The 27,900-nt window shown below is 37.3% G+C and overlaps 2 protein-coding genes across 5 annotated transcripts; one reads left to right on the plus strand and one right to left on the minus strand.

Moving 5' to 3' along the window:
• The first annotated feature begins 3,768 nt into the window (after window positions 1-3,768).
• ap5z1 (adaptor related protein complex 5 subunit zeta 1) lies at window positions 3,769-12,144 on the plus strand. 3 transcript variants are annotated; one of them, XM_046834732.1, is made up of 18 exons: window positions 3,769-3,974; window positions 4,190-4,330; window positions 5,129-5,315; window positions 5,391-5,535; window positions 5,621-5,733; window positions 6,479-6,647; window positions 6,824-6,868; window positions 7,736-7,876; window positions 7,954-7,991; window positions 8,398-8,560; window positions 8,776-8,954; window positions 9,049-9,191; window positions 10,005-10,157; window positions 10,347-10,458; window positions 10,610-10,707; window positions 10,789-10,921; window positions 11,016-11,230; window positions 11,739-12,144. In XM_046834732.1, exons 1-18 carry the CDS (start codon window positions 3,934-3,936, stop codon window positions 12,007-12,009), a joined length of 2,487 nt encoding a protein of 828 aa, XP_046690688.1. In that variant the 5' UTR covers window positions 3,769-3,933; the 3' UTR covers window positions 12,010-12,144. The 3 variants fall into 3 exon arrangements, with proteins under 3 accessions (XP_046690688.1, XP_046690689.1, XP_046690690.1); XM_046834734.1 differs by having other exon boundaries at window positions 3,797-3,844; XM_046834733.1 differs by lacking the exon at window positions 6,824-6,868.
• A 1,347-nt stretch (window positions 12,145-13,491) lies between these two features.
• On the minus strand, window positions 13,492-27,613 carry mmd2a (monocyte to macrophage differentiation-associated 2a). Of its 2 annotated transcripts, none has more exons than XM_046834735.1 (7): window positions 27,234-27,613; window positions 19,648-19,729; window positions 17,239-17,399; window positions 15,619-15,693; window positions 15,391-15,492; window positions 14,819-14,888; window positions 13,492-13,864 (listed from the first exon to the last, which is right to left on the minus strand). In XM_046834735.1, the coding sequence occupies exons 1-7, from the start codon at window positions 27,446-27,448 to the stop codon at window positions 13,661-13,663; spliced, it is 909 nt and encodes a 302-aa protein (XP_046690691.1). In that variant the 5' UTR covers window positions 27,449-27,613; the 3' UTR covers window positions 13,492-13,660. The 2 variants fall into 2 exon arrangements, with proteins under 2 accessions (XP_046690691.1, XP_046690692.1); XM_046834736.1 differs by having other exon boundaries at window positions 27,286-27,612.
• Between the last annotated feature and the right edge of the window lie 287 nt (window positions 27,614-27,900).

Genomic DNA, 27,900 nt, shown 5'->3' on the forward strand with positions numbered 1-27,900 from the left:
TTTAACATGCTCTAAAGTATTTTTCTATGGTGGGCTATTACCTTGCATATTTAGGTGTTGTAAAGAGAAATGTCTAGCACATGTCTTTTCGGGAAGTAACTCTGCAAATGTAAAGCAAACTCAACGAATGTATGTAGCTTTTTTTTTTTTTTTTTTTCTCTCGTTGTTCATGGATCCCTCTTAACTAAATACCTACGATTTCTTTACCCAGAGGAAATAACTCATTTCGAAGTTAAAATCCTTCCGTTCACATTAGGGATAGACATACAGTTGGCCATGTGTTTATTAAATAAAAAATTGAGCCATATACACACAAACTCTGAAAATGCTGGAATATTTCATGATTATGAGGGGCTACTGACAACCAAATATTTTTATTTCTTAAGACCCAAGAATGTAACGATTAATATTCATTATTAATTAGAGCGGCGACATTTCCACTCTTTTCATGACCTTAGGATGATGCTGGGAGGAACCTAATGAATGTTAAACACCTTATATAAAACGTTCTCATTTTTTTTCTTCTGATTTTCTAAGCAACTCATTTTGTTAAACATGACATTTTTACTACTAAAGTACAAATGCGGTTCTTTGACAATCGCTAACCGAGTGGTGTCAGTTTCCACGTGACATTTAATAAATAAGCATCTGAAAAGACTTGCAATACATGTAACCTAAGAAAACACTCAAAAAGACCAAATGTATATCCACTTGATTAGTGCCTTGAGCTCTGTAGCAAAAGATACTGCTTCGAACTCTACTACCTGCTGCTTTGGGAGTTAAAACACTGAAGCTTTTTCACTCTTTAAACGACATAACACTGTCCAGACTGACCGAACGATACTAGAAACGTAATCAGGGTTTGGTTAATGCGTTGTGATCAAAACAAACATCAAACATATTTCTTATAAGACAGAAATGATCAATTTTAGCGGTAAATCAAAATAAGTTCGCCTTCATAAGGGCAATGTGGGGCAGGAGAGGTGTGGAAGGAGGTAAAAAATAGTCAGGAAATCATTTTTCTATGTAATAAATGTATTGTTTCTGCCTTTTTAATATTTCCTTTAATGCTCCTTTTGATCAGTAAATCTACTCCAAATGAGAACAATCACACTGTTCTGTTTTACATTACTCTTGCATTTATTTCAAATGAGCATTAAGAGCAGTACGGCTTTAAAACCTTGAAGTAATAAAGAAGCACTTGGTTATAGAGTTGAATTTCTCCTTAAATCCACTAAAGGAATGTTTCACTGCCTCTCAAACAGTTTTGCATCCCTTTTTAACAAAATGTTTCTATCAATGATTCTATTGGGGTTTTTTTTCCCTGCAGCAACTCATGTTTTTGATTTTGTGTGCTTTTGGTGTTTTATGCATAGTAGCTTATGCAAGTGTTTATACACTAAACATTTATATAATTAAAAAAAAATAATAATAAACTGATGCACGTTTTCTTTTCACTTCTTAGTTTGTAGGACCTTTACTGATTGTATACAAACCCTGTTAGTCCTCGCTCAAATGCAAATGTCTTTAAAAGCCATTATTATAACGCTCCTGTCATTCATTCAGTAGTATTTATCTGATATTTTCATGCAACCTGACACAAAAAAGATTGTTGTAGACGTTGCTTTCTTTGTTATTTCCGAAATATAAAGGACAAAAAAAATCACGCAGCTGAAACAGGGCTACAACAGTGTCATGATTAGCTTTCTTACCGAGTTTATTAACAAAGCACATTATGAATAGTCACTGTGTCCGTATAGGGCTGTTTGTTCAAACCGTTTGTCTGAGCACCACCAAACTGTGCTCTGTATATTCTTATAAAGTTTAGAGAATCCTTATTTGGACTGTAAAATGCCTGATAAAAGATATGTAGTTAATGGCTGATGTCTGAAAGGAACTATTTTTTTATATTCATACGTCATTTCTTCAGAAATGTTTCACTCATGCAAAAATTTGAATATATTGTATACCATGGTATTTCCTCCTTTAATTCTATTTTGTCATCTGTTTTTTTTTTTTTTTTTTTCCTCAAATTCATTCTGATTACAACGAAATCGGTTTTATTGTAATGCATTTTCTCTATGCACATGTTCAACTCTTGTCTGTCCTCTTTACTGCCTTGTGGAAAGCGCTAGGAAATGCTGAAATGTGACCACAGCCTATTAAAAGGTTTGAGATATCTAAGGCATCCTGTTCCCTCACTTTTCTCTCCTTTATTTTTTTTTGTTTTTGTATTATTATTATTTTTTTTTTTTTTTCAACACACTCATACAGTACAATGAACATTTTTTCTGAAGTCTAAAATAATGCAAAATTGTGTGTGTGTAGGATTTGCTTGTCTTTATTCCAAACGTAGTGGATTACTTACCACATATTATTCTAAAAGTGTAAACCATGAATTACACAAATCTTAGGACTCGAGTATTATCAAGTTGTGTTAATAAAGTGAACTTTGCAAATCAGGGCTCTTTTTTTTTTTTTTTTTTTTTGTATATAACCAGAAATACCTGGAAAGCAACAGCAACCTTTAGCTTTTAATCTTCCTTCATGTTGCTCTGAAGGTGAACTAAGCAGATAATCATCTAGTGAATTTGTTTTATGAAGAGAAAAGTTGATCATGCTTAGTGACCAGTATGATTAAGGTAAGACCAGTGTGAAACATCTGAAAAGACGCCTTCGGCCCACTGAGCAACAGTCCAGTCCTTTTTGTCCTTTGCCCTGGTAAGACATCTCTGACATTGTCTCTGGTTCAGAAGTGGCTTGACACAAGGAATGCGTCAGTTGTAGCTCATGGATACATCTGTGTGTGGAGGCTCTTGAAGCACTGACTCCAGCTGCAGTCCACTTTTTGTGAATCTCCCAAATTCTTAAATAGGCTTCGTTTCACCTTTTTCTACCACATTATTTCCTTCCATTCAACTTTCCATTAATGTGCTTGGACACAGCACTCTGTGAACAGCAGCTTCTTTAGCAATGACCTTTTGTGTCTTACCCTCCATGTGCAGGGTGTCCATGATCGTCTTCTGGACAACTGTCAAGTCAGCAGTTTTCCCCCATGATTGTGTAGCCTGAACCAGACTGAGACACTATTTGAAGGCTCAGGAAACCTGATTGGATTTAATGAGCTGATTAGAGTTTGACACCACAAGTCTCCAATATTGAACTTTTTCACAATATTCTAATTTTGGGTTTTCATTAGCTGTAAGCTATAAAATCATCAAAATGAAAAGAAATAAACACTTTAAATATATCAGTCTGTGTGTGATGAATCTATATAATATACAAGATTCACATTTTTTTTTAATTACTAAAATAAATCAACTTTTTAATGATACTCTAATTTATTGAGATGCACCTGTGTGTGTGTGTGACGTGTGTATATGAGTGCTGGTACCACATGGGTTGGGTGGAGTATATGAGAAACCGCAGATCTGGTCATTTCCCACAGGAGTGTTTGCATTAATAAGCAGCATCAGAGCTCTGCATTAGTGATGGCTTGTTCTCGACTCTAATTCGAGTCGTTCGTTCTTTCATCACGTGACTCCCATAGACGCTATGCAGTTATATATATACCTGTATAAATTATTGGAGGATCTGATGATTCAAAATGTATTTTATTTCAAATGAACAAAAAAAATGTTCATTCTGATGAATGAGATATCACCAAGTCAACAAAATAACCCGATTTTCCCAGCACTACTCTGCACACTCAGCTCTTACCAACACGTGACAGCCCAACATGCTAATTTAAAGCGACCAATGAGCAGTGGTTTTAGCATCACGTGATCACTCAAACCCGGAACTAGCTGTCATGTGGTTTGACACAACAAACACACTTTTGACTGTAATCAGCATTCATATTTATTATGATTATATTCGATTTATAGTTTCTAGAGAAAGTTACTTTGATGTGGTTGGCTTTGCTGCTTCAGTATGTACGCTCCCGGAACAGAGAGTTTGATCAAGCAGGCGAGGTATGAAATTTGGCTAGTTTACTATTATGTTTGCTAAAGCCTGATTTAGTCGTATAAAGAAGTGATTTAAAGTCATAATAAAGCTGCAACATGTAATATATCTTTTCACCACAACTCCGATCCATGTTATGAGATGCTGATCGAGAAAGTAAACGAATGGCTGTTTAGAGAATTAGTTACTGTCATGGTAATATTTTATACATTTGTTTTTGTAGAGAAATACAGGAAGAGGAGCTCCAGAAGTTTTATGTCCGCGTTTCTAAACAGCTCCACTCTGGTAAAGACCCAGGAGGAGAGGTGATCGATTCCCTTCAGAGGCTCCACTTGATTGTTTCTGCTACAAAATATGCCAGAACGTAAGATTCTTTATTGTAGCTCAGACTCCCATTGTACATGGAGCTCTGTCTCAGCAACACACACTCACACACACTCACTCACTCAAAGATACACTGCAAGACTTAGTATTTAATAATATTCAAAACAAAGGATTGATATTGTGAATCTTCAATATTGCTGCATTTTTTTTATGTCCCTATTTAAATGTAAGTGAATGTGAAATTATACATGTTAACTATTTGGCACGAAAGGTCAGATTTTCCACATCTCTTCTGTGAAGAGCATGTTCATCTGACACTTCGGAGGATTTGATCTATAATGGATCATTAGTTTTTACTCGAGCGTGCATGCCAGCTCAAGTTCACAAAAAGGGGAAGAACCAAGAATGAAGAATCTCTAATCTGAAAGGTTCTTCTGTCCACCAAAATTAATCAAATTTGCGAATAATTTATTGTATTAAATTAGGAAAGAATGCAAAATAGAACCATTCTTATTAGTGATCTGTCTGATCAGGGGGTCAATGAGTAAAATATCTGTTTTAATGTAAGATTTAATACAATCAGATAACAAGGTAACATTTAGAAATATTGTGAAATTGAAGGGACTTGAGCTTATAATGACTTCCTTTTCAATGTAAAATGCTGTGGTAAATGATTAAAAAATGAGGTTTTTAATCAGACAGTGCTAAAACTGTGAATCTACCCCTGGCATTCTATCAATTATCTAGAACACTGCAAATAATTGTTTTGTTCCAAGCTCTATAGCAAGTAGACATTGCAACAAATATACAACAATACCATGATGATTTCTGGTGCTAGGCTTCCAGCAGATCTTGCAAAGAAGCTCCAGATGCTGCTGCGCTCTCCATCCTGTGTGGAGCAGTTACAGGTCCTGTCCTCGACCATCCTCAGGGAAAGTCTGCCTCTCAGTGCGCATGATCTCTCCAAAGACCTCAGCCATGACAGCAGAGCACTCAGCTACACGGCCAGTGTCGTGCTCTCACAGGTATGTGCTGTTCAGCCTTTACAGACTTCTCCAGGTTTAACGCACCATCTGAAATAGTGGGCATATTTCCTACAGGCTAGAAGCAAGGATGATCTGCTTCCTCTCAGTCAAAATTTACTGAAGAGTCTGGAGTCAAGGCAGCCTGAGATACAGATCCCCAAACACACGCTTCCAATTCTCTCAAAAATGTTCATCTTCTGTTTGGATATCCTTAATGAAGGTGAGCTCAGGGTATCACCAAAAGTAAGGGGAACAGTTGCTAATAAATATGAAAAATGGTCTAATTCTAAATGTATTAAATCCAGATCAGGTAAATCTTATTAGTCGGAAACTTGCTGACTGGCTTCGATATGCCAGCATTTACCAGGGAGCCTCGATGTCCTCTGGCGGATTTTTCACCAGTCCCAGATCACGTCAGGTAAAGCACAAACGCATGATTGTAGCTGTACGGTTAGAAGCACAATAATATTGACAGTAGATATTGAATTAGAATCACTATACATTTTCTTAGATATAAAATAAGTCATGAATATTTATTTATATTTACACTAGTTTATGCAACACAGACCAACGTTTTGTTGTTCACAGTAACATGCTACTTATTAGACTTTACTATTTTCAATCCACATTTTGTTTTGTACACGAGGTAGCTCAGTGGTAAAGAACAATATATATACAGTACAGACCAAAAGTTTGGACACACAAGGTGTGTCCAAACTTTTGGTTTGTACTGTAGTAGCAATGTGTAAAAAGAAAAATTTTTTTAGCAGATACATACACAGAATCTCAGTGGCTGTGACTGTGGCATGGTTGGTGGTGCCAGATGGGCTGGTTTGAGTCTTTTAGAAACTGTTGATTTCCTGGAAGTTTGACACAAAGCAAGTGTTTTCACAAAGTGGTAAAAAAAAAAAAACCAAAACATCTAATGAACATACTATGCATAAAGAAATTAACGCTGATGCAATATGATTGGCTGACAATTAAAGGACTGTGTAGGGGCTGAATTTGCCAATGATTGTAGATCTGAATGAAATCTTTAGATGCATAGCTGCTCCCTTTTTACCCATGTGAACACATTCAGTTATCAAGATGGACTTGCTATTTGAATGTTAGCAAGTAAAAGAAACATGACTGCTCTCAGCACTGCATGACTGTGTTTCCAGCCAGCACTAATGACTGAAGTGGATGGAGCTGTGGCAGGAGATTTCTTCACTGTGCTGTGTGTGGGGCAGAGCTACACTGAAGACCAGTGGATGAACATGTACACTTTTTCAATGATCAAGAGCTGGCTGCTTACCTATGACACGGATGGAACATCGAATGCCGAATCAGGTAGCAAGTTTCGATGAGAATGTGGTTGTTACTGTACATTTTATTTTGTTGCAGATGTACCAGGCAGCCTGGATTGAGTTTGTTAGATTTGTGCTTGATTACCATCTAGTCGTCAGTTTGCGGTTTACTTTATGACCTGAAGAAATAACTCCGGATTGGATTTTTACTTTTGCTAGCTCAGCTAAAAAGACCACAGGTCGTTCACACAACTTCATTTCAAGGTAAGCAGCAAGCAGAAAGCTCCACTTAACGCTTGACTTCAATCTGATTTGTATAACATTTAATCAGATTTTTTTTTCTTCTTCTGGTGCACCCAACCCTGGTCCAAGAAAATATTAAATCTATTGTGGTATTATTGCTACAAATAACCTCTATATAAGATACATTTCCAGGACCTGGTTTGGGCCTCCACGTTCTATTCACAAATCAGAGCTTCTTTTTGCTGTGTGATTTGAATTTATTTTCTAACAGTAAATCAATAATTGTTTACCATTATTAGTAAATAACAGCACGTGTTTCCTTTAATTAAAACTGTCAATTGTACTTCAAATGATCTCGTCTTTAAATGGATTCTTTCGTTCATTCGTCGTTCATTCATTCATTTAAAGCAGAAATATACTGGATTGGATACCAGACCCTCACAGGGCACCATGCACACACATACACAATTATACATTTATTTACATCTGGGGGTGTGTCACATCAATTCCGACCTAAAATGTGTTTTTGGAAGGTGGGAGAAAACCAGTGAGTCCAGAGGAAACCCATGAGGATGTGAAAAGAACATGCCATACCTTAAAACTCTGGATTGGACCTGGGGCTGTGTGGCAGTAAAGCCATTTATTGTGTTGCCACTGACTCACTTTTACAAAAAATCTTATGCAGGGTTGTGGTGGATCTTGGGGATATTGTATTTAAGGCAGGAATATACCCTGGACTGGACTCCAGTCCATCTCAGTGCATCATGCACACATGAGTCTATCTACTCGCATGTTTTTGGGAGGATACCTCAAGTTGGTTCTGACTCTTCAACTTTAATCAATTCTTTACCTCAAAATGACACTTCTATTTTACAATCGGATGTGTAGATGACCGGTCCGAGTTGGATAGTTCGGTGATGTCTATGGTGTCGGCAACCTCCTCGTCCAGTCGATTGCTGCCCCCAAAAGAGCGTCTGAGGGAGAAAGCCTTTGAGTATTGCCACCGGCTTATTGAACAGAGTGACCGGAGTGAGTTGACCACCACAAGCCCATCCAACAGACTGCTTTAGTCTAAGCATTTAAATGATTATTGTCTTTTATTCCAGAGGCTGTGAAGAAAGCTGATGCAGAGCTACAGAAAGCGGTAACCAATTTAATATTTTGATCTTTTAATCAATGTTTTTTTTGTATTGGATACCTTTTATACCTAAAACTGTTTGTGCTTACATTTGCATGTACAGTATATAGTAACAATGGGTTTGTCTTCAGTCAATGTTCGGTGCTCATTTTTGTGAAACATTTATGAGCTTCGTCTGTAGTGAACACCTTCTCAATATATGGATTTAATGCACTTGTGTCCTGCTCATAAAGCCATCCTTTTTGCATATATTAAGCAGTGTTTAGAGACATTACCTGATCTGTTGAATTGTACCAGAATACTGCACTCAGCAGGAGTAATTGTTTTTATTACAAGCATGTGATATTGCATGTGTAATATGCATGCATGTGATGTGGCATATTTATAATAAGTACTGTTCTCTGTTGTCCAGTGCATTGTGGAGTCAGTGTCCATAATGGACATAATTTGCAGTGAGGATCCATCCTACGTTTACCGTGGCTTTCCCTGTATTAAAGCACTGTATGGCAGGCTGAGTACAGATCTGGCCTTTGCTCGTGTCCTGCTGCCCATCGCTCAGTTCTACCTTAGCCACAGTAAGTGTCCTGCTGCCTGCAACAAAACTTTTCTCTTATCTCCCATAAGGTCTTTAAAAAAACAAAAAAACTAATGTACATTACACAATCTCCTATACATCTAACATCTCTTGTGTAGAAGGGATCATTGCACTAAAATTGACCAAGTTTCAGTCTTGACACACTACCCATGTTGTGTGTTGATGGCACCATGTCTGTGCATGTTCTTTACCCAGGCGAAACCGCTGCTGTGGAATCAGAAGCCGTCTTCCACCATCTCTTTAGCCGTTTCCCAGCAGAGCTCTTCAACGAACCCATGCTGGCCTTTGAATTTGTTAGTTTTTGCCTGCACAATGTGAGCGTGCTGCAGAAGAAAGTGGCCATATACAGGCAAAGCTTCCCCAACCTGCTCAAGGTGACTTTTTCTCTCCACAAAGCTCAAATGAGTTGCCCGATTAGCCAGCGGATGGAGTGATGCAATCTAACTTACTCTGTGTTATGTCCAATAGTTTCTGGCATGGAACAGTCCAGGGCTGATCTCTGAGTTTATGGAGCTGCTGCCTTCTTTTCTGGCTCCTGAAACGGCGATCGAGTTACTCCATACGCTGCTGGATCTTCCCTGCCTGGCAGCAGCCCTGGATCTTCAGCACAGGTTGGCCAGATTTGGTACCTTATACAGCATATGTAATTATTCTAGGTTAATGATGTATGTGTATATAAATATATATAAGCATTTCACTCTATGGAAAAAAATCGATTGAATGCAAATATTAGACCTCATTTCTAGGTTTCTGTAATTAGAAAAGCCAAATGTTCATCTGCCTGATGATCAATGACCTTGCATTTGTCTTGTATGGAAAACTAATAGACTTTACATCAGCAGCATGGCAGTATTTAAGATTTGATGTTACTTAACATTTAAATCGAGTCTTTAGAGCTGCAACAGCTGGTTGACCTTAATAAATTCATAAGTTTGGATTTGTGTTCCTTCACTTAAAAGAGCATTAATGAGATCAGGCACTGTGATGGTGCTGGGGTGCAGTTGGTATTCCAGTTCATCCCAAAGATGTTTATTTGGATTGAAGTCAGAACACATTCTAGACAATTACAAGTTTGGGGATGAAGCACATATTGGTGTCTAAAAACCTTTGTCCATATAGTGTAAGAGTCAACCCCAAAGCACTGGACTCAATTCCACATGCTACAAATGATAAATGCCCACTAAAGATTTCTGTAGTGGTATTTTGTTAAATGCCTGAATCTTTTTGTGTATATTTAAGTATACCTTATTTAAGGATTTCTTTTCTCCTCTATCACAATGCACTTTTTTTATTGCTGACACGACAGATTTTTCAAGTAATGAAGAATCTCACCTTATAACAGTCGTTGCAGTGGATATTTTGTGGAACAGCGCAAGAGTAAAGAAAAGCACTGTATTGACTGGTATTGATGAATCTCATTACAGGTCAGCATGGTATCAGGCTGCAGATCGTGCTGTGTGGGACCAGCAGGGTTCCAAGATCACAGCGTCCCTGGATGCCTTCCGTCAGCCATCTTACAGAGGTCTGTTCCTCTACATCCTCAGACCTGAGGCAGGCACCGGAGACACCATTGACCGGTGAGACAAGCTTGTTGCTTGTAATATTAACATATTTTTTTGGTGAATGATAAACCAAATGAATCAGTGTAGAAACTACTGTCTTATTTCCTGTTAAATAGTTACAAATAATTAAAAAAATCAACAAAAAAAAAGTCAAAAGCAATTAAAGGTTCGGTGCTGTTCTTACTGCTCTATGCTGCTCTTCAGGTTGAGTATGCTTCATGATGCTCTGGAGGGGATGGCCGAAAGTCCTCGTGTGCTGTGCTGTGCTCAAATTGTTCCTGTCCTGTTACATGTCTACTTCAACACAATTATGCAGGTAACAGTATGAAGATGTGACGGGAGCTAAAATTTGATTTGGATCAAAACCACAGGCGTATGTCCAATCCTCAGCATTGGCACTTAAGAATTTTTCGCCCAGACTGAATATAAACCTGGCACATATATAAGGGAATTCTATATGTTTGTAGATGGCCGATGGGAAGATGATGAACCAGCTGCTGCTGGTCCTGCTGGAAAGAAGCAGCCTGCTGTACAAGATAAAGAACTTCAGCACTGAAGTGCAGAGGTCAGAAAGTCTTAACACTTTCACCATACCTATGTATGAATATTTTAATAAAATGAATTGAAAATTGTTCATGTGCTGAAGAGTTTTCAGTACACACCTTCAGGCCCTGTGCAAGCTGAACCCACCGCTGATTGTTGATCAGTACAAGGAGCTGCTGGAATTCACCAGCACCACGACAAACATCTACACTAAAGAGGACTTCTATACACATGTGGTGAGGGAGAATAGAATAACCATGCTGGATCTTTATTCTATACAGTGTAATGTAATATTGCTTAATCAGCTAAACAGCAGTACGTATGTTGTAGGTGTGGGTAATCGGGGAGTATTTGTCACTTTCCTATGACCCTCGTTGTACCGTGGAGCTGATTACTTCCTTTTTCGAGGGGCTTGAGGCGGTGCTGTTTGAGATCACACAGGTACGCCAGTCTGCCAGCCCGCCTCGCTACTCCCCACGACTGCTCACTGTGCTCATGACGGCGCTGGCAAAGTTGGCATCCCGCAGTCAGGACCTCATCCCTCGGTACACCTTTCTTCACTAATATTCAGTAGTAATACAGTGCTATAGGGTGCTGTTTAATGAGTACAATAATTATACATTTCAGATTACACATTACAGATAAAGATTGTTAAACTTGGTATCGAGGTCAAATATGAACCAACAGAAGCTCTATTTCCTCTTTGATGTTGGTCCATTACAAGCCAGATTTTATTTTTAATTCTCATTGGCTGTTTGATTAAAGAATTCGCATGTGATGTTTTATTTCTTACATATTTATCATCCTTCACCAGCACAAAAAATGACTTTCGCTCATAAAAAAAACATTTTTTCAATAACATTTCTCTGTTGGAGTGAATAAGACTCCATGTGTACAAGAATAATGAAATAGGGCAAGGAGAGGTTAGGGTTAGGAAGACATGTTTATGTAACATAATACTTTTTACATGTTTACCAAGTAAATTATTCTAATACTCCAATTCCAGTGTATACAAGCAGAAAACCTTATGAGTGTTATTTTTTTGGGTTCTAGAGCTTCACTTTTTCTGTCGAAGATGCGCTCATTTGCGCACAGTGGACGCGTGGCAACGTGCTTCAGCGATGAGGACAGCGAGGAGATCATCACACGAGCACATGAGCTCATCAACCTTCTGAGACTGCCAAACGTCGCCCAGTTCGTGTTAACGCCTTCTGCCCAGGGTGACTGCCCACGCTGGCACCGAGACACCAACGCTGCCCTGCCACAGCGCATGAGGGCCATCAGTGGCCTTCTGCAGTCTCATTCCAGCTTCCTGCCTGTTTAGAACTCTTGCGCTGCACAATGGGAATATGTGCTATCCGGTTTCTCAATCAGAATCACTCAATCACACTGGCATGGATTTTATTTTTTTGCCAGGGAATCTTGAAAGCATCATATTAAACATTGCTATTAATTGGCATTAAGGTGGTGTATTTGTATTGCTGGAAGCCCCTAAAGCTGTAAAAGTGTTGCACATCATACCTTTTCCACTTTATATGACAAATTTGTCTGTTGTGTACAAATCGAAATTCTTACACAGAGGTCTGAAGCACCTTTGGCATGAAGAAAAGTTTATTTTTCCAGTGTTTTGGTGCTGGGGGATTTTTTTTTTGTCTATGCAAAGAAAGTGTTTTATCCCATTTATTTAAAAAGTATAAAACATTCATAAGTAAAGACAAACTATTCCTACAATGAATTTGAAGATCTTTTAAGAAAGTCTGGGATTTAAGAAACTGTTAGCAGGCTGGATTAGGAATCTTAGAAGAGCAACAGATTTCTGATTACAGTTTATCCTTTTAGAAAGAAAGAAGCTTCTTTATTTAGTCTGCAGCTGTTTGTATGTAGGTGGAATGTGTCAAAGTTAAATCCATAAGAACATTTCTTGTGCCTTCTTCCAATGGTATATCCTGGTGTCATCTCCTCCCCAGGTAAGTGACATCCAGTTGTCCATATAATGTACGAGAAAATGTGTTTCATCAGAGAAAGACACCTTTATTGGTGTGTACTATACTCCATGGTACAGTTCTGATATTGTACGTCCGTTGTAGGAGCTTTCGAGAGTATACAGGTTCAGCATGGGCACTCTGATCGCTCTGCGGCTGCACAGACCCCATTCGCTGCAAGCTGGGATCCTTTGTGTTCTGACCCCTTTTGATCAGAGCAGTCATCAACTCTTGTGGAAATTTGCTCCCCACATGAATCAATGCCTTGGATCTTTAAGGTATTACGATTTGTATACCAGGACCACCTCTGAAGACGTGCTGTTTTAGAGATGCCCTGATCCAACCGTCTAGCCATAACAATTTGACCCTTTGTTAAAGTCATTCAGATCCTTACACTTTACCTTTTTCCCTGCTTCCAACACAACAGCCGTACATTCAGCTGTTTAACTCTTAATAAAAACACCCTTTATTTTATTTTTTTTATTAATCTTTCATTCTTATAATTCAGCAGCAGGCAAATCACAGTGCCCATGTGGACAAAAACTATACATACTATACAATGTTCAAGAAACCTTCCTTGTGCAAAACAAAGGATGTACAAATGTACAAATTCTGTAATAAATGCTGGCAGAAATCACAATGTGCTTTCAATAAATGAAGAATTATTACATACCCAATTTGACCAGCTAACTAGTTCTCAAATCCTAAATATGCTTTTTTTCTTTACTTCTCTGAACTTTCCTGTGAACTTCCTGTAAAATGAATGATGTCTAAACTTATTCCATTTTAAGTTAAAGTTTCACTATACAAAAATATATTTTCTTAAATACAGTACAGGATACTGGTTTGTTGATCGTGTGAAAGGCAGCACATGAGCAGGTCCAACTGGTTTTTCTTGTCAATTAAATTACTGGGAATAAATTCTCAATACAAGTAAACACATGGGTCCTCGTGGCCCAGGCAGCACATGATGTCCATCAGCAACTCCGTGTGTCACCTGGAACTTTTCACATGGCTGCTTCCTGTTGCATACAGATACCTCCATATAGCATAATAGTGGATAGCTGCTCCTATAGCCACGAAGATGTGCCAGATGGCATGAGCGAAAGGAACAAGGCCATCACTCTTGAAGAAAACCACGCCCAAGCAGTAAAAAACTCCGCCCATGGACAACTCCAACACGCCCTCCCTGTTTGGCTGGAAACAAAGCAGACAGAGAAAAGACTCAGTGGATTACAATAATAAAGTTGAGTACAGAGTCGTGTTTGTACATTGAATCTCAGTGAAGAAACTCAATTTAGCCAACTGTGGACACCTGACCATCACATCCATTTGTAGTGGCTCAAACCTGTTCCAGCATGACAATGTCCCTGTGCACAAAACTCTCCATGAAGATATGGTTTTAGAAGTTAAGAGAGGAAGACCTATAGTCTCCTGCACTTTGGGGTGAACTGGAACACCAACGGCACCCCAGACCATGATCACAAATCCCCAGACTTACACTGCAAAATGTAGTGAAAAGATTTCCCAGAAGAGTGGAGCATATTATAAGAGCAAAGAGGTAATAAATCTGGAATGGGATGTTCAAGCAGCATGTGATAAGGTGTTCACAAACCTTTAGCCACATATCGTATACACCGATCAAATATAACATGAAACGTAACAAATTGAGTGAGTTTTACAAGGGCCAAATTGTGACAGCTAAACGACTGGAGAGCATCAGTGCATCAGCAACTGCAGCTCTTGTGGGCTGTTCCCGGTCTGCAGTGGTCAGTATCTATCAAAAGTAGTCCAAGGGAGGAACCGTGGTGAACCGGGGACAGGGTCACGGGCAGCCAAGGCTCAGTGATGCACGAAGGCTGGCTGGTGTTGCCCGATCCAACAGATGAGCACCTGTAGCTCAAACTGCTGAAGAAACTGTTAATGCTCAATGGGTCAAAGCTGTTTTAGGCAGGTGGTCATAATGTTATGCCTGAAGGGTGTATATACATTTAATATTCAATTCATTAAATATATTTTGTAATATAGCAATCCTTAAAGTTTGGGTGTCACAAAACATATAGGCATTAATAGCAGAATTTTGCCTAAGACTGAATACAGAAATGATTTCAGCTACTAGTGACTTCTGTACAATGAAGGCTTCCTTCTTACCATTGACAAAAGCACAAATGCAGGAACGGCTCCCATAACCGTGTAGCAAGTCAGGTCCAGTATCTTGTTCCTAAACATTAAGAGAAGTTATTAAGTATTTACACTGCTGTTACATTTCTCATGCACAGCCATTGCTACACACTCAATATATAAAAGTTTTTCAGGACATAAAAGATGTCATAGGACTTTATAATGTAGAGTATTAGAAAAAATTTTGATTCATGGGACTGGGGTTAGACGTTCTTTGTTTAAAGAGAAAACTTTTTACGAAGCAAAGAATCTTTTACTATAATTTCAATTACTACTATCTACTACTACTGATCATTACTATCAAACCCATTTAAATTGACCATTCCAGGTGATAACTGTGGGAAGAAACTAATTTTTTTTTTATTTGCCATGGATTGCAGTGTTCGCTGTTTCTTGTGATAAAATATGCAGACTATGCCAACATCTAATCCAGACAGTAGGCAGCTATTTGTACATATTCTTCCACTGTATCATTCTCAAGCAAACCAAAAACAATCTCTCTCATGTAGCTAAAATTCATAAAGAAAAATCAGCTGTGTTACTTTTCATGGAAGAAGAAGACATAAGCAGATCCCACACAGGCCATGATCCACACCAGCCAGCGCATGTGTGCCGCCCAGGGGCCGAGCTCCCTCAGGTTCAACCTGCACACAACTCCCACATTAAATGTTGTACAACCTGACAACAAACAGACCTTAACTGATTCTACAGAACACACAGGATCCTTTTTTAAGCAATGAGATGCTCACACCTACACCTCGAGCACTCACCAGGGGGCGTACGAGGCAGCGATGAAGAAATAAATCACCATCCTGTCACACATGTGAAAGCACTGCTCTACAATCCTGCAAGAGCACAAATGGAGGGTTTCAAGTTAGATTTTTTCTTCTCTTTGAACCCTTGACGTCACTCACTTAGTAATGAGGAGTGACACATGAAAAGATATATCAAGTAATCATCTGAGAATCCCAACATGAATCGACAAGCCCATGTGAGGCAGTTCCTTTAAATCTGTAAATTCATGTAAGTGTACAGTGCAGCTGATCTGGGAGATATCTACAGGTTTGACAAGCTTCATATGGCATTTACTGTTCATACTTTTCTCTATTTTAACCAATATGCCAGTAGAAAACTAACAAAAAGAAAACATGGGTGCAAATGCCAGAGCTGCCAGCACAAAAAATTTTTTTAATATAACCAAAAAAAATATATTCTGTAAAATTACACTAAAACCAGATATAAGATTGTTAAACATATTTGTACATAAAGCTGTACTTCAACTGACAGGATCTTTTTGTCTAGAGAAAGAATAAGGAGCAGATAATGATGAAAAACAATCTTCTAGTCTGAAAGGTAATATATGATTGACATTTGATTATATTCAATATATTTTCTTTTTGCCAAACATTATTGTTTTTGTCTGTACTTGCACATAATAACAATTTAATTTCACTTGTTTGTCCCCAGATACTGTATGAGCCAGCAGGATCCTGATGCCTTGGCATGATTACTAAGGATGAAGGAATGAATGCTGTAGGTTCATGTTAGTGAACATGGTCTTTCTTTGTCCTGCAAATTCAATAAACTGACTTCTTGCTCATACCCAAAAAACTAACAATCATTCAATTGTATGATTTTTTTTTCATCTCTTAATCAGACGCCGTGGAAACAATCCTAGTTTAGTTTGTATTTGTACCTGTTTAATATATACAATCTGTTTTTTTCATCCCTACACCCCACCAAACGTTCCTTTTTTAAAATCAAATTAATACACTTTTTTTTTTTTTTACAGCGTACCATTCACACCTAATTTTACAGTAAAGATAGAAAGCGGTCTCTTTGTTTAACCTTTCAAGTTTACAATTATTTACATGTAGGTATTTCTACATAAATAGCGCTACACCAGTCTGACAAGTGTAATACGACTCTCAGTAGAAACAGTAAGTGGATAAACATCCTGTGTGTAAAACATGCATCTGCCACTTAAGCTTAGGAACTCTTCTTCCTAGAACAGTTAAAGCTGCCTAATTAGTATTCAGAATCCGTTAACTTTTACAGTTAGATGTGTTAAAATGTGAGGCAATGTGCATGTCGAGAGTATGACAGCTACAAGGTGTTGCCTATATATATATATATATATATATATATATATATATATATATATATATATATATATATACACACACACGTGAAGATTAACCATTATATGAAGCCTGGTGCTAACAAATGTCCAGCTCCATAAAGGAAATAAGACAGGACACTCTGTTCTTATCTGTTCTTATCACAGTCATATCAAGTTCACTGATGCTGAGCGTGTGTGTGTTAACGTGTGCGTCATTATGAAAACTGCACACACTTTCTCAGCACTGAATTCTACGCAAAATACTCACTGCAAGTGACTCTTCTTCCAGCTCACGGTGTGGAACATAGTGGACATGATGAACAGGCCAGACAGTCCGGTGCCATAAAGCCATGCTGTGATGCTTTCCCATTTGTCGTCAGAGAGGAGGTACAGCAGTGAACTGCCCATGATACTTGGAATAATCCAAAACTGATCAAATAAACAGACATATTTAAAAAAATAATAATAATAACTTTAGGAAATAACATAGTTCTATGAATCAATTTCAATGGATGGGAAAAAAATACCACAAAGCCCAATATAATTTGAATATAATTTACAAGTCTAGTTCCTCATCTTTTCAATAGGGAAAACAACTAAAGAGTTCCTGACCTAGTCGTTGACTTTGACCTCTGTAACTTCCATTCATCTGGAAATAAATGTTTGTTTGTAGGTTTCATTGCCATCAACCGTTTCTAACGGTCCACATGCAACTAATGGGTTGATTCTACTAAATATTAACATACTGACAGTTCCTGGTCTAATTAATTAATAACAAATACAGTATTGTAGCAATGTCTATGTAGCTTTGTTGTTTCTTTAAACCTGTTAATTTCCCATCACTTTTTGAAAAACAAAACATGATTCAAACAGATGTTGCCATCACCAGGTCAACAAACCCACAGAAGATGGATAAACAACGCATTATTTCTTTACCCTGATATCAAACTGAGTCTGACACAAGCATTGTTATGTATACACTCATTGCACGGATGTCCTTTCAGGTTGGTAGGCTGATAAAAAAAGATCAGAGAGGATTTTCTGTCCGAGAGACGGCTGTGTGCCGGTCCCGCCAGATGTGAGGCTGTAAAAGCATGGGAGGAAGATTATAGAGAGCAGGACTTATCCAAACATTAGTGTTCCCCCAAAAACAGAGAAACACAGCCATGAAAAATAACTTTGCAAACCACTTGAGAGCAACACAAACTGCAGCACTGACTCAGGAGGAAATGAAACACTGAAAACTCCCAAAAAACTCCCAGAGTGCACTGCAGTGAAATCTGGGTGGTAAATCAAACACTTTTCTAAAGGCTGCATTCTGAATCAGAGGATTATGCTGCTCTACCTTTTAGTGTGTGTGTGTGTGTGTGTGTGTGTGTGTGTGTGTGTGTGTGTGTGTGTGTGTGTGTGTGTGTGTAGGTGGGTTCTCTTCTGCTCTGCTGTTTTATGCTGATGCAACTGATGCTCGTGGTTCCATGTTATTTCACTGTGCTGAAAGAATTTTTTACTTATTTAAGATTATATCCTTGTACTTTTTATGCATGTCAGTACAGGGGTGAAAATACAAGAGGGCCTTAGATCAGAAGGACACCAACATCCAACATGGCCCAATAGCTCTCGAGACAAAGTTTCGGAGGAAAGTTTAATGGAGTTGTCCTCTCTTGAGTTGCTAAAGGTTAAATCAAAATCCATAAAATAATCTTCCAAGAAAATTCTTTCTAAATGTTTGTATAGAGAACTGGGTTAGAAACACATATCTGTATATAGCACTCATATACATTCATGCTTTTGTATAAATAGTTAAAGAAGCAAACAAATAAATTAATAAAATCTTGGCTAACTAGTGACAGAGATCAAAATTAGATCCAGCATAATGTTGTTAGCTCATTGCTTTGAATCATCTTCTACTACGGCTTTATAATCAAACATAACAAGGGTATATTATCTGTATCTGATAGCACTGCCATCTGCCACATAAAAATACTTATAATATATGGACAAACGTTTGTGGACACCTGAATATTAGATTCTTATCTGCTTTTGGAACATCCCATTCCACATTTATTCTAAATTTCCTGTTATAATATCCTCCACTCTTCTGGGAAGATGTTCCACTAGATTTTGGGGTGTTCTTGTGAAGATTTCTGTTCATTCAGCCACAACAGTGTTACTAAAGTCATGTACTGATGTAGGGTGAGGAGTCCTGAGGTGCAGTCAGCATTTCATTTCATTCTAGAAGTGTTCAATAGTGTTGAGGTCAGAGCTCTATAGCAGGCCAGTCAAGATCTTACTCTCAACCCATGTAAACCATATCCTCAGAGAGCTCACATTGTGCACTGTGAATCTGGGACAGGTTTGGGAAAACGTAATGCTACTACATCCATAGACATCCTATACAACTGTGTGCCAGTGACTTTGTGATAACAGTTTGTCAAATCACCAAATATGGCTGGAAATCAATACTTCAATACTTTTGTCCATATAGTGTACATATCAATGCAGGTTTACAGATAACACTTTAAACCCTCATTATATTCAATAATTTACTGATTGTGATTCCTGATCAGAACTTCACCTACTGCCTGTGTCTTGAAAAAAAAACCTCACTATCACCACTAGTCCATGTGTCTTCACAAATCCACCTTTATTTAATATTATAAAGACAGAGTCTACGTACCCCATGTGTAGCACAATTGGCAGCATGTTCATATTCAGTTGGCTGATATCTTTTGCTGGATGGAACTCGACTGTTCATGAATCTGAAACAACAAACAGATCGTACCTGATTATTACGATTCAGACTTTTATTCATTCATTCATTCTGTATACACATCTATCCTGGTCTGTTACAGCAACAAAGCAGGGTGAAGCAGGAATTGTTTGTGAGGTGTAAGGAAACTGGAAAACATGGAGATAAGGAGAACATGTGGAACTCCACAGATGATAAATGGATGTATGTTTAAAAGAAAAAAAGAAAATCGAAAGAAGAAACTGTAGATTGCTTTATTAATTAAGTATGTGGGTGATTTGTTCTATTTTGGAAATTGTGCCAGCATTGAAATTCTTTTTGGTGTTTAATGGTGTCATAAGCACAGGTTGTTACACCAGTGACAGTAACATAGTCACAGTAATACCAGTGACAGTAAAACCTCTGACACATGTACATTCGTATTTCCCGAGAGAGAAAAGAACACATCAATAATCACACAAGCATATTTCATTAGTAAAACTATTTTACAGGAAGTTTGATAGTGTAAAACAACTCATCAAAATTATCCACAAGAAAAAAAGTTAATTAAATTGAGTGTGAAAAGAGATGGTATTCTTTTTATTTAAATTACATCTCATGGTGGCTTTCCATGAAAGAGAACTGTCTAGAGAAATCTTTCATCATATTCTAAATACGTATGAGAGGAAAGCAGGGGCATTTTTTGTTTCTTTATGAAATGGTGTGAATTCAATTCTTCGTCTATATTTTTATATATCCTGCTACATAATGTATAGTATTTACTAATGCGAGACAAAAAATACCCTGACTTTCCAGTGCCCAATAAAAATATTCATCGTACAAGCAAAAGTATTGGGACACTGGACTTTTCTAGCTATACATATATTTAATTACAAATTTATCATAAATCTAGAGGAAAAATAATAGCTTAGAAAAAATGAGATCCAAACGATATTTTTTGCATGAGTTGGATTAGAAGAAGGCTCAATCCTACTAACCACCATTTGGAGCTGACTGCACCGCAGGCCTCCTCACCCTACATCAGTACCTGACTTTACTAACACCGTTGTGGGTAAATGAGCACAAATCACCACAAACATGCTCCAAAATCTACTGGAACATCCCCCCAGAAAAGAGAAGGTTATTATAACAGCAAATATTTGTGGAATTAAATTTGTGGAATGTGATGATCAAGAAAGCACATATGAATAAAAGTGTCCACAAACCATTTGTACATACTATAAGTAAGGGGTAAAAGTTTAAAGTGAACATGACATTCAACTTCATTTTGCAATGTTTTTGGGAAACTGGGTTACAGTATGTAAACCAATCATAGTTTCTCCATGCCAAACTAAACACGCGTTTTCTGCCAAATAGTTTTGAAGCTACGTGCCCTAACTGTTTACACTGGTGAACATCATGCACAGCTCATAAAATAAGAAGGCTGACAAGGGCATTGGAATGCAGGCAGTGTTTTCCTGATGACAAAGAAAAATCAAGTATGGCAGACAAAAAGCTATGAGCTACGGCTAAATTTGTGTCATTCACACACAAATGTAAGCGATTATTGACATATAAAGGCATACCCCCTCTGGTCCTATCTTTTAATACTGCAAATGATGCTGAGCCAGAATCGTATTCTAATCCTGATCACGTTGTAGGATTTTTCCCAGTGGTTGCCTGTCATTGGCAGGTCTAACCCCATGTGGAATCTGTGCTCTTTTATGTCACTCGAGCATTGATGAACTTGAAGACCAGTAGCTTGGGGATTTTTTTTTTTTCTGCCAAAACATCCTTTATTTCTATGCAAGACAAGGGGAGAATACATTAAGGAATGCTGAGGAAAGTGTTTTAATAATCATTTGTTTACATTTTCCAGATCATTGGACAGTAACGCAAGAAATTGTCATACAGAGGAGAGCGGGAAACAACCTAACACATTTTAGTAATGAACAAAATATTCAATTAAGCATTCCTTTATACAAGCAATGTAAAGTTCCCTTATCCAAACAAACAATTTAAATGTGTTTCTAGCACCTACTGTTCATGTACAACTCCACCGAAAGTGATGGGCAGAGGTAGGAAGTAATAAAGTACAAATAGTTCGCTACTGTTCTTAAGTAGATTTTTCTGGAATCAGTACTTCGTTTATTTTTTGGAAAACAATTTTTTTTTACTCATTACATTTTTACACAAATATCTGTAATTACATTTTTAAACCAGGCTCGTTACTTTAGTTTTAATCTATTTGGTAAAATGTCAATATTTCTCCTTCTCATTGTGCACTGTTTTTAGCCCATCAACCGATTTCTTGTCATTGCGCATCTTTTTCAATCCACTGGTGTATTATTTCCTGGCTCTTACACACCACAAATGTAGACTAGTTTATGAAGCTCACAATGAGCAAGATAGAAGGCAACAAGAAGTCTGGGGTTAACGTGGATGAGACAGAGTGAGTCAGCGATGAAAACATGATTGAGAAAAGAGAACTGATCACCTGATCATCATCATCTTTTCCATACTTGTGTTCTATATGGTGGATGTCCAGCCTGGATACATTTATTAGATAACAACATTTTTAATTGTTGTGTAATAATATATTCATTAGGGCTGTCTAAATGCTAATTAATTTTAACGGCACTGGTTTTATTACTGCAGCACGCATTTCTGTTTGACCATTTTTATTAAAAACATAAATAAATAAATAAATAAATAAATATAAAAGAGACTAAATTAAAACCTTCAACGCAACACAGGTTCATTCAAAACGTCCCTTCTTTACTAAGATATAATAAATAAATAAACTAGTAACCATTTGTTTTACTGATGCGGCAAGTTTTAAATCCACACCAAAATCCGCCATGATGCACACAATTAACCCTCTGGGGTCGACAAATGCACCAGCGCCTTTTGTGGTATTTTTTCTTCATAACGGCGAAACAAACTTAAATTACTCTGTATTTTTTTATCGTACAAAAAAGAGCAATACATCATACGAATCTGTAAAGGATGTACTTCTATTTGTATACACTCATAACAACAAAACACTGTGCTATTATAAAATAAAGCAAACAGACAGGGGGCGCTCTCTGCCGTCTCTGTCATCTCTCTTCACAGACACACAAATAAAACAACCTAAATCTCATTGAATACTTGCCTCTCAGACATAATAAATATATGAATTGAAAGCTCAAAATAAACAAATTTACCTCGAATACAAAAATTCTCTGATTATGTAATCCGTATGAAGGTTATAAGAGGTAACAGTTTCTCCGGTATCACCTCATTAATCCTCCGTGTGGAAACATAGCAAAGGTTCCGTTTGGTGTCCTGATAATTTACGTGATTTAGAACACCATAATTTACTTTAAAACGTTTACACGAATATTTTGTCTTCATGCTCTATGTTGAGTTTGGTTTCACGAATAATAAATATACATTTGCATAAAGCAGCAATATTTGTCCATGTCCATGTTAATTAGAGTATTTAAAAAAAGGAAAGTATTAATTTGAGGTACATTTAGAACAGATAACAATGTGCAATTAAGTTGCAATTATGCGATCATGCGATTAATAGCAATTAAATATTTTCAAAGATTGACAGCCCTAATATTATTATGATGAGAGGTCCAGTTACCAGCGTGACTCTAAAACAGGTAATAGTAATGGCTACTTTTTACTTAAGTACATATTAGAGCCCAAACTTCTTTAACTTTAAATAATAAAGTATAGTCAGAACTTCTTTTACCCGAGTATTTTAAAACATGAGTATCTGTACTTATCTACTTAAGTGAAAGATGTGTGTACTTTTGCCATTTCTGGTGATTGTATGTGCAATGTTAAAACTTAACACTTAAGGGTGGTGTTATTTGTAATAGATTTTTGTACCACTTAGCAGAAAAGCTTGATACATTATTACCAACATTAATTCAATACAATTCTATGATGAATTTAACAAATTTTCCACCCAAACTGCATTATACTGCCTGTATAATATTACAGACAGACCAATCATTTGGTACTATCCAGCCATCAATCCACTGTCTATTCCTCTAATCCTATACAGGGCCGCAGGGAAGCCTGGAGCCTATTCCAGGGTATTCCGAGCACAAAGTGGTGGAAACTATGGATGTGGTATCAATCGAATACAGGGTACAATCTCACACACTCATGTCACCTCTAACATAATACACACTACATCCATTGCTCTCCAGGGATAGAAGAAGCACAATCATTTTTTCTTACTCACTGTGTCATTCTGTAAAAAAAAAAAAAAGGGTTCAAGGACTTTGTTTATTTTATTATTTTATATGAAATTCATAAACTTGTTTTCATTGTTTACAAAAGGTGGCTCAGTTATAACGCATTGTAAGAACAACTATCTCTGCCATATGGAGGTTGTACTAAACGCTTGCTGTTAGTTGGTCTCATGTTGCTAAGTTGTAGGCAGGGAAATGACAAATAAAGTTATACAGGTTTTATTACAAACAGGTCAATAAAAATGACTTATAGGCATAAAACACTTTGACACAGATTTTTTCAAAACACAATTAATGCCATTCTGAAACTTGGCTGCAGATCTTGGCTAGCAAATGTGGCCAAAAGTGCACATTGTGTAATAAAATGAAAAGTCAATGTTACATTTTGCCCCATGTTATGTTGATCCCCAGCGCTCCCTTATTTTATGTCTGTTGCAGAGCATGCTTCTAAAACCATCAGGCACATTTTAGCAGTTGTTTTATACACACAGAGATACGAGAAGCATAAAACAAAGGCGTAGATTCTCATCTTGATAATGATTATATTTGAAATCTGGAAAGATCTCCCAGGTGTGCTTTGTGAACTGAATGTGCATAATTTATCACACTAAATGAATAAACCTGACAGAAGAACGCGAAACAATGTTCTGCTAATCCGAAATGATGGCTTGTGAAGTTCTCCGTGCTCTATATTGTGTACTGTGTAAAGTTATTTTTGGCACAATTCCACAACAGAGATGCATTCATACAATCCTTGCTAAATATTAGGGCTTTTATTTTCTTCTGCTTAGATGTATATACACACAATGTGAAAAAAGTTTTTAACATTCCCACAGCTGCATATGATTTTTATAATAATTGAAACACATCATATTTTGGATTCAGTATTTACTTACAGTACAAAAGGAAATATTGCCACAAAGGTGCATGGATGTACACATTGTTCGATGATGTGCCTAAAAAGAGAGTGTGTTTTTGGGGAGGCTTACATCATGTTATATACTTATTAGCACCCCACTGTGTGTAAGTGTACAGCAGTAGTTTTCAGCTCAGCTTTGCCTGTTCTAATATAATAGTGAGACACTGAATATTGAACAAGTAGCCTGTGGCCAGTGAAGCAAAACAATCCGGATCTCTGAGCCTCAATAGATGATTAATAGAGCTGTTCTGGGGTCTAAGTCCAAATTTCACTTTAGAAATAGTCCAGTTGCCTTGTCACAAACAACTGCAGCAAATCCCTTGTACCAGTTAAACTACATTTAAATGCATTATTGAATGTTTTTAACTATTTGGGCCAGTTTCTGTAGGTTTGAATGATCTTATTGTTTAATGGGGCAATTATGTCACCTAATATCGACTGTCCAGGCAGCTAGAGTTGTGTTGTAATCTGAAGTTATGTAAGGGGGTAATGCCCCAATCATGGGCCTCCAACTTGAGCATTCCTGCTCTAACATCCTGTTCTGTAAAAGAATCCCAGGTCCCAGCTGACTTCCAAAAAAAGCTGTTATTTACATGCTACTGAATAGATGTCAAATTAAACATTACTGCTTTAATATATAACAGAATAAATATATAATTGGTTGTATGTTGCATGTGTTTTTTTTTTATAGGTGGTCAATGCTTTATGGCTGAATAACTTAAAGTCTGTTAGCAGTTTCCCAATGTTTCCATTCGTTAATGGACACTGATTGGATCCATTTTCCAAAACAGTGTATCTGTAACATTAATCCTATCACTTAAAGTTATAAATAAATCCTTCAACATTATTGTTTTCATACCTACAGCAACTATACAGGGACTCATGCACTTGATGCACATGCTATAATACATAAGATTTACAATAAACCCTTTTAATAACATTGTGCATGATTAGAAATCTATGCGATATATATATCACTGCTGCTAAATTTGCACTCATCGGCTGCCAGATTCTGTGCAACTTTTATGCTTATTTTTTATTCTTTAAATGGTAAGCTGTACTGTCTTTATTACTAACAACAGCATTGTTTGGCAATAAAGGAATCTTGGAAAGAATAATTCCACAGTACATGTAACTATAAATGATGCCAATATCATTTGACCTTCATTAAACTGAATAAATCTATAACACTATCGCATCAACTCTACCATTGATTATTTTCCTATAACACACCCCGATGATTTATGCCAGGTTATTTTGACCCGCATGCAAAGGCCACACTGCACACAATGAATGGAAACCTCTTCCCTTGTGAGTTTGTGTCTAAGCTGGAACACACACCCTTGCTTTATTTAAGGAGACATAAATATTTTAGGACTTCATTGTGTTTATAATGTCTGGGTGAAACATTAAGAAGTGTCACAAACATACGCTGTAAATATGCATACATGAGCAGTGTCATTGTTTAAGTTAAAAACCATGTGTACAGATATACTGATACCAAAACGCAGACACACAAGGGTAATGTCAGGGATCTATAAAAACAAACATGACGAGTCCGGTCCTGAAGAGAATGCAAAAAATTATCTTCAAAAAAAAGATTTAAGATCATGGGGGAAAAGGTTGCATGCTTTATTTAGCAAATTGAATCTTCCATTGACAGGTCAAGATATTACGAATGTTCTTCTACTTCTAATACTTTCCCAACTTTGAATGAAAAGCAAAAAACTGTGAAAATGCAACAATTATTAACAATATACAGAATCACTGAGCAAAATGAAAGAGTTTGGGGGTACAGTCAAATCAGATCTGAGCCATCTGGCTTTTTTCTCCCCAAAAAAGGAAAACATAAAACTTTGCTTATCCTCTAGGAAACTCTACCCCATCCTGTCAACATCCTTTACACACAGATTCCTTTGCACATAACATAAATACACAGCTGTGATCAGTACACTATACTGCACACTGCAAACCCTGACTATCAGCATAGTCCAACTTTATCTCAGTACCTTCAGTTCAACAAAGCAGTGGAAAAAAAATGAAGGCTACTTGAAGTCACCTGATTGAGCTGTTTCTCAGATGAGCAAATTCTACATCTTTTGTGTACTGATTTTTCTGGACCCTCAACAGAACTAGAAACAAGTTATACAGTTATAATTATAGAGCAATAGTCAGGGGGGTGTTTCTGATAATCAATCGATCTGTTTGGACAGAAAGAAAAATAGATAGATAGATAGATAGATAGATAGATAGATAGATAGATAGATAGATAGATAGATAGATAGATAGATAGATAGATAGATAGATAGATAGATAGATAGATAGATAGATAGATAGATAGATAGATAGATACTCACAGCAAGTACAGTTGAGGCTGAAAAGTAAGCAGTCTTGAATGCATTTTTTTACCTTTCATACTTAGTATTCCTGAAATCCATGCTGCAGATGAACATGGTGACTGCGTGTGTATGTGCGTGTGCGTGTGTAAGTGTGTGCGCGCGCGCAGCCCCTTCCTGCAGCTCGGGATCCACTGGATCGCGCGCTCCTCGCACGTGAACTCTGGGTACTTCATTTACTCCGAAAGCGCGCAGAAGTTCATGAGAAATTTGCAAAGCCATGCAGAAGCCTCGCACCCGTACATCATACTACATCTGTGCTTTCTGCTTATAGATCAGGCTTGAGAGGTCATTTTAAATCCCCTGACCGCCCATTTGCTTCTCTGGAATAAACAGGGCTCGCACACACACACACACACACACACACACACACACACACACTGTTAAGCATTTGTACATAATTGCAATACACGAGACATTAACAGAACTCATATATTCTTTAATGGTTTTATAACATTCAGGTGATTCTGGTCAATCAGAATTGCAAATTATTTCTTATTTTTGGTAGTGTGATTATCTATCTATCTATCTATCTATCTATCTATCTATCTATCTATCTATCTATCTATCTATCTATCTATCTATCTATCAGAATTTCAGAGTTGCAGTTAGAAAAACAATGCTATAA

This window comes from Silurus meridionalis, chromosome 22 (genome assembly GCF_014805685.1).
Source record: "Silurus meridionalis isolate SWU-2019-XX chromosome 22, ASM1480568v1, whole genome shotgun sequence".
NCBI classification, from domain to species: Eukaryota; Metazoa; Chordata; class Actinopteri; order Siluriformes; family Siluridae; genus Silurus; species Silurus meridionalis.

Coding starts and splice junctions, on each gene's coding strand:
- mmd2a (XM_046834735.1), bottom strand. CDS start 27,448: ATGAAGTACCCAGAGTTCACGTGCGAGGAGCGCGCGATCCAGTGGATC. Junction 17,400..19,647: donor CCAATTGTGCTACACATGGG/GTACGTAGACTC, acceptor TTATTTGATCAG/TTTTGGATTATTCCAAGTAT. Junction 14,889..15,390: donor GTCTTCTTCTTCCATGAAAA/GTAACACAGCTG, acceptor CTTAATGTTTAG/GAACAAGATACTGGACCTGA.
- ap5z1 (XM_046834732.1), top strand. CDS start 3,934: ATGTACGCTCCCGGAACAGAGAGTTTGATCAAGCAGGCGAG. Junction 3,975..4,189: donor AGTTTGATCAAGCAGGCGAG/GTATGAAATTTG, acceptor TTGTTTTTGTAG/AGAAATACAGGAAGAGGAGC. Junction 7,877..7,953: donor TATTGAACAGAGTGACCGGA/GTGAGTTGACCA, acceptor CTTTTATTCCAG/AGGCTGTGAAGAAAGCTGAT.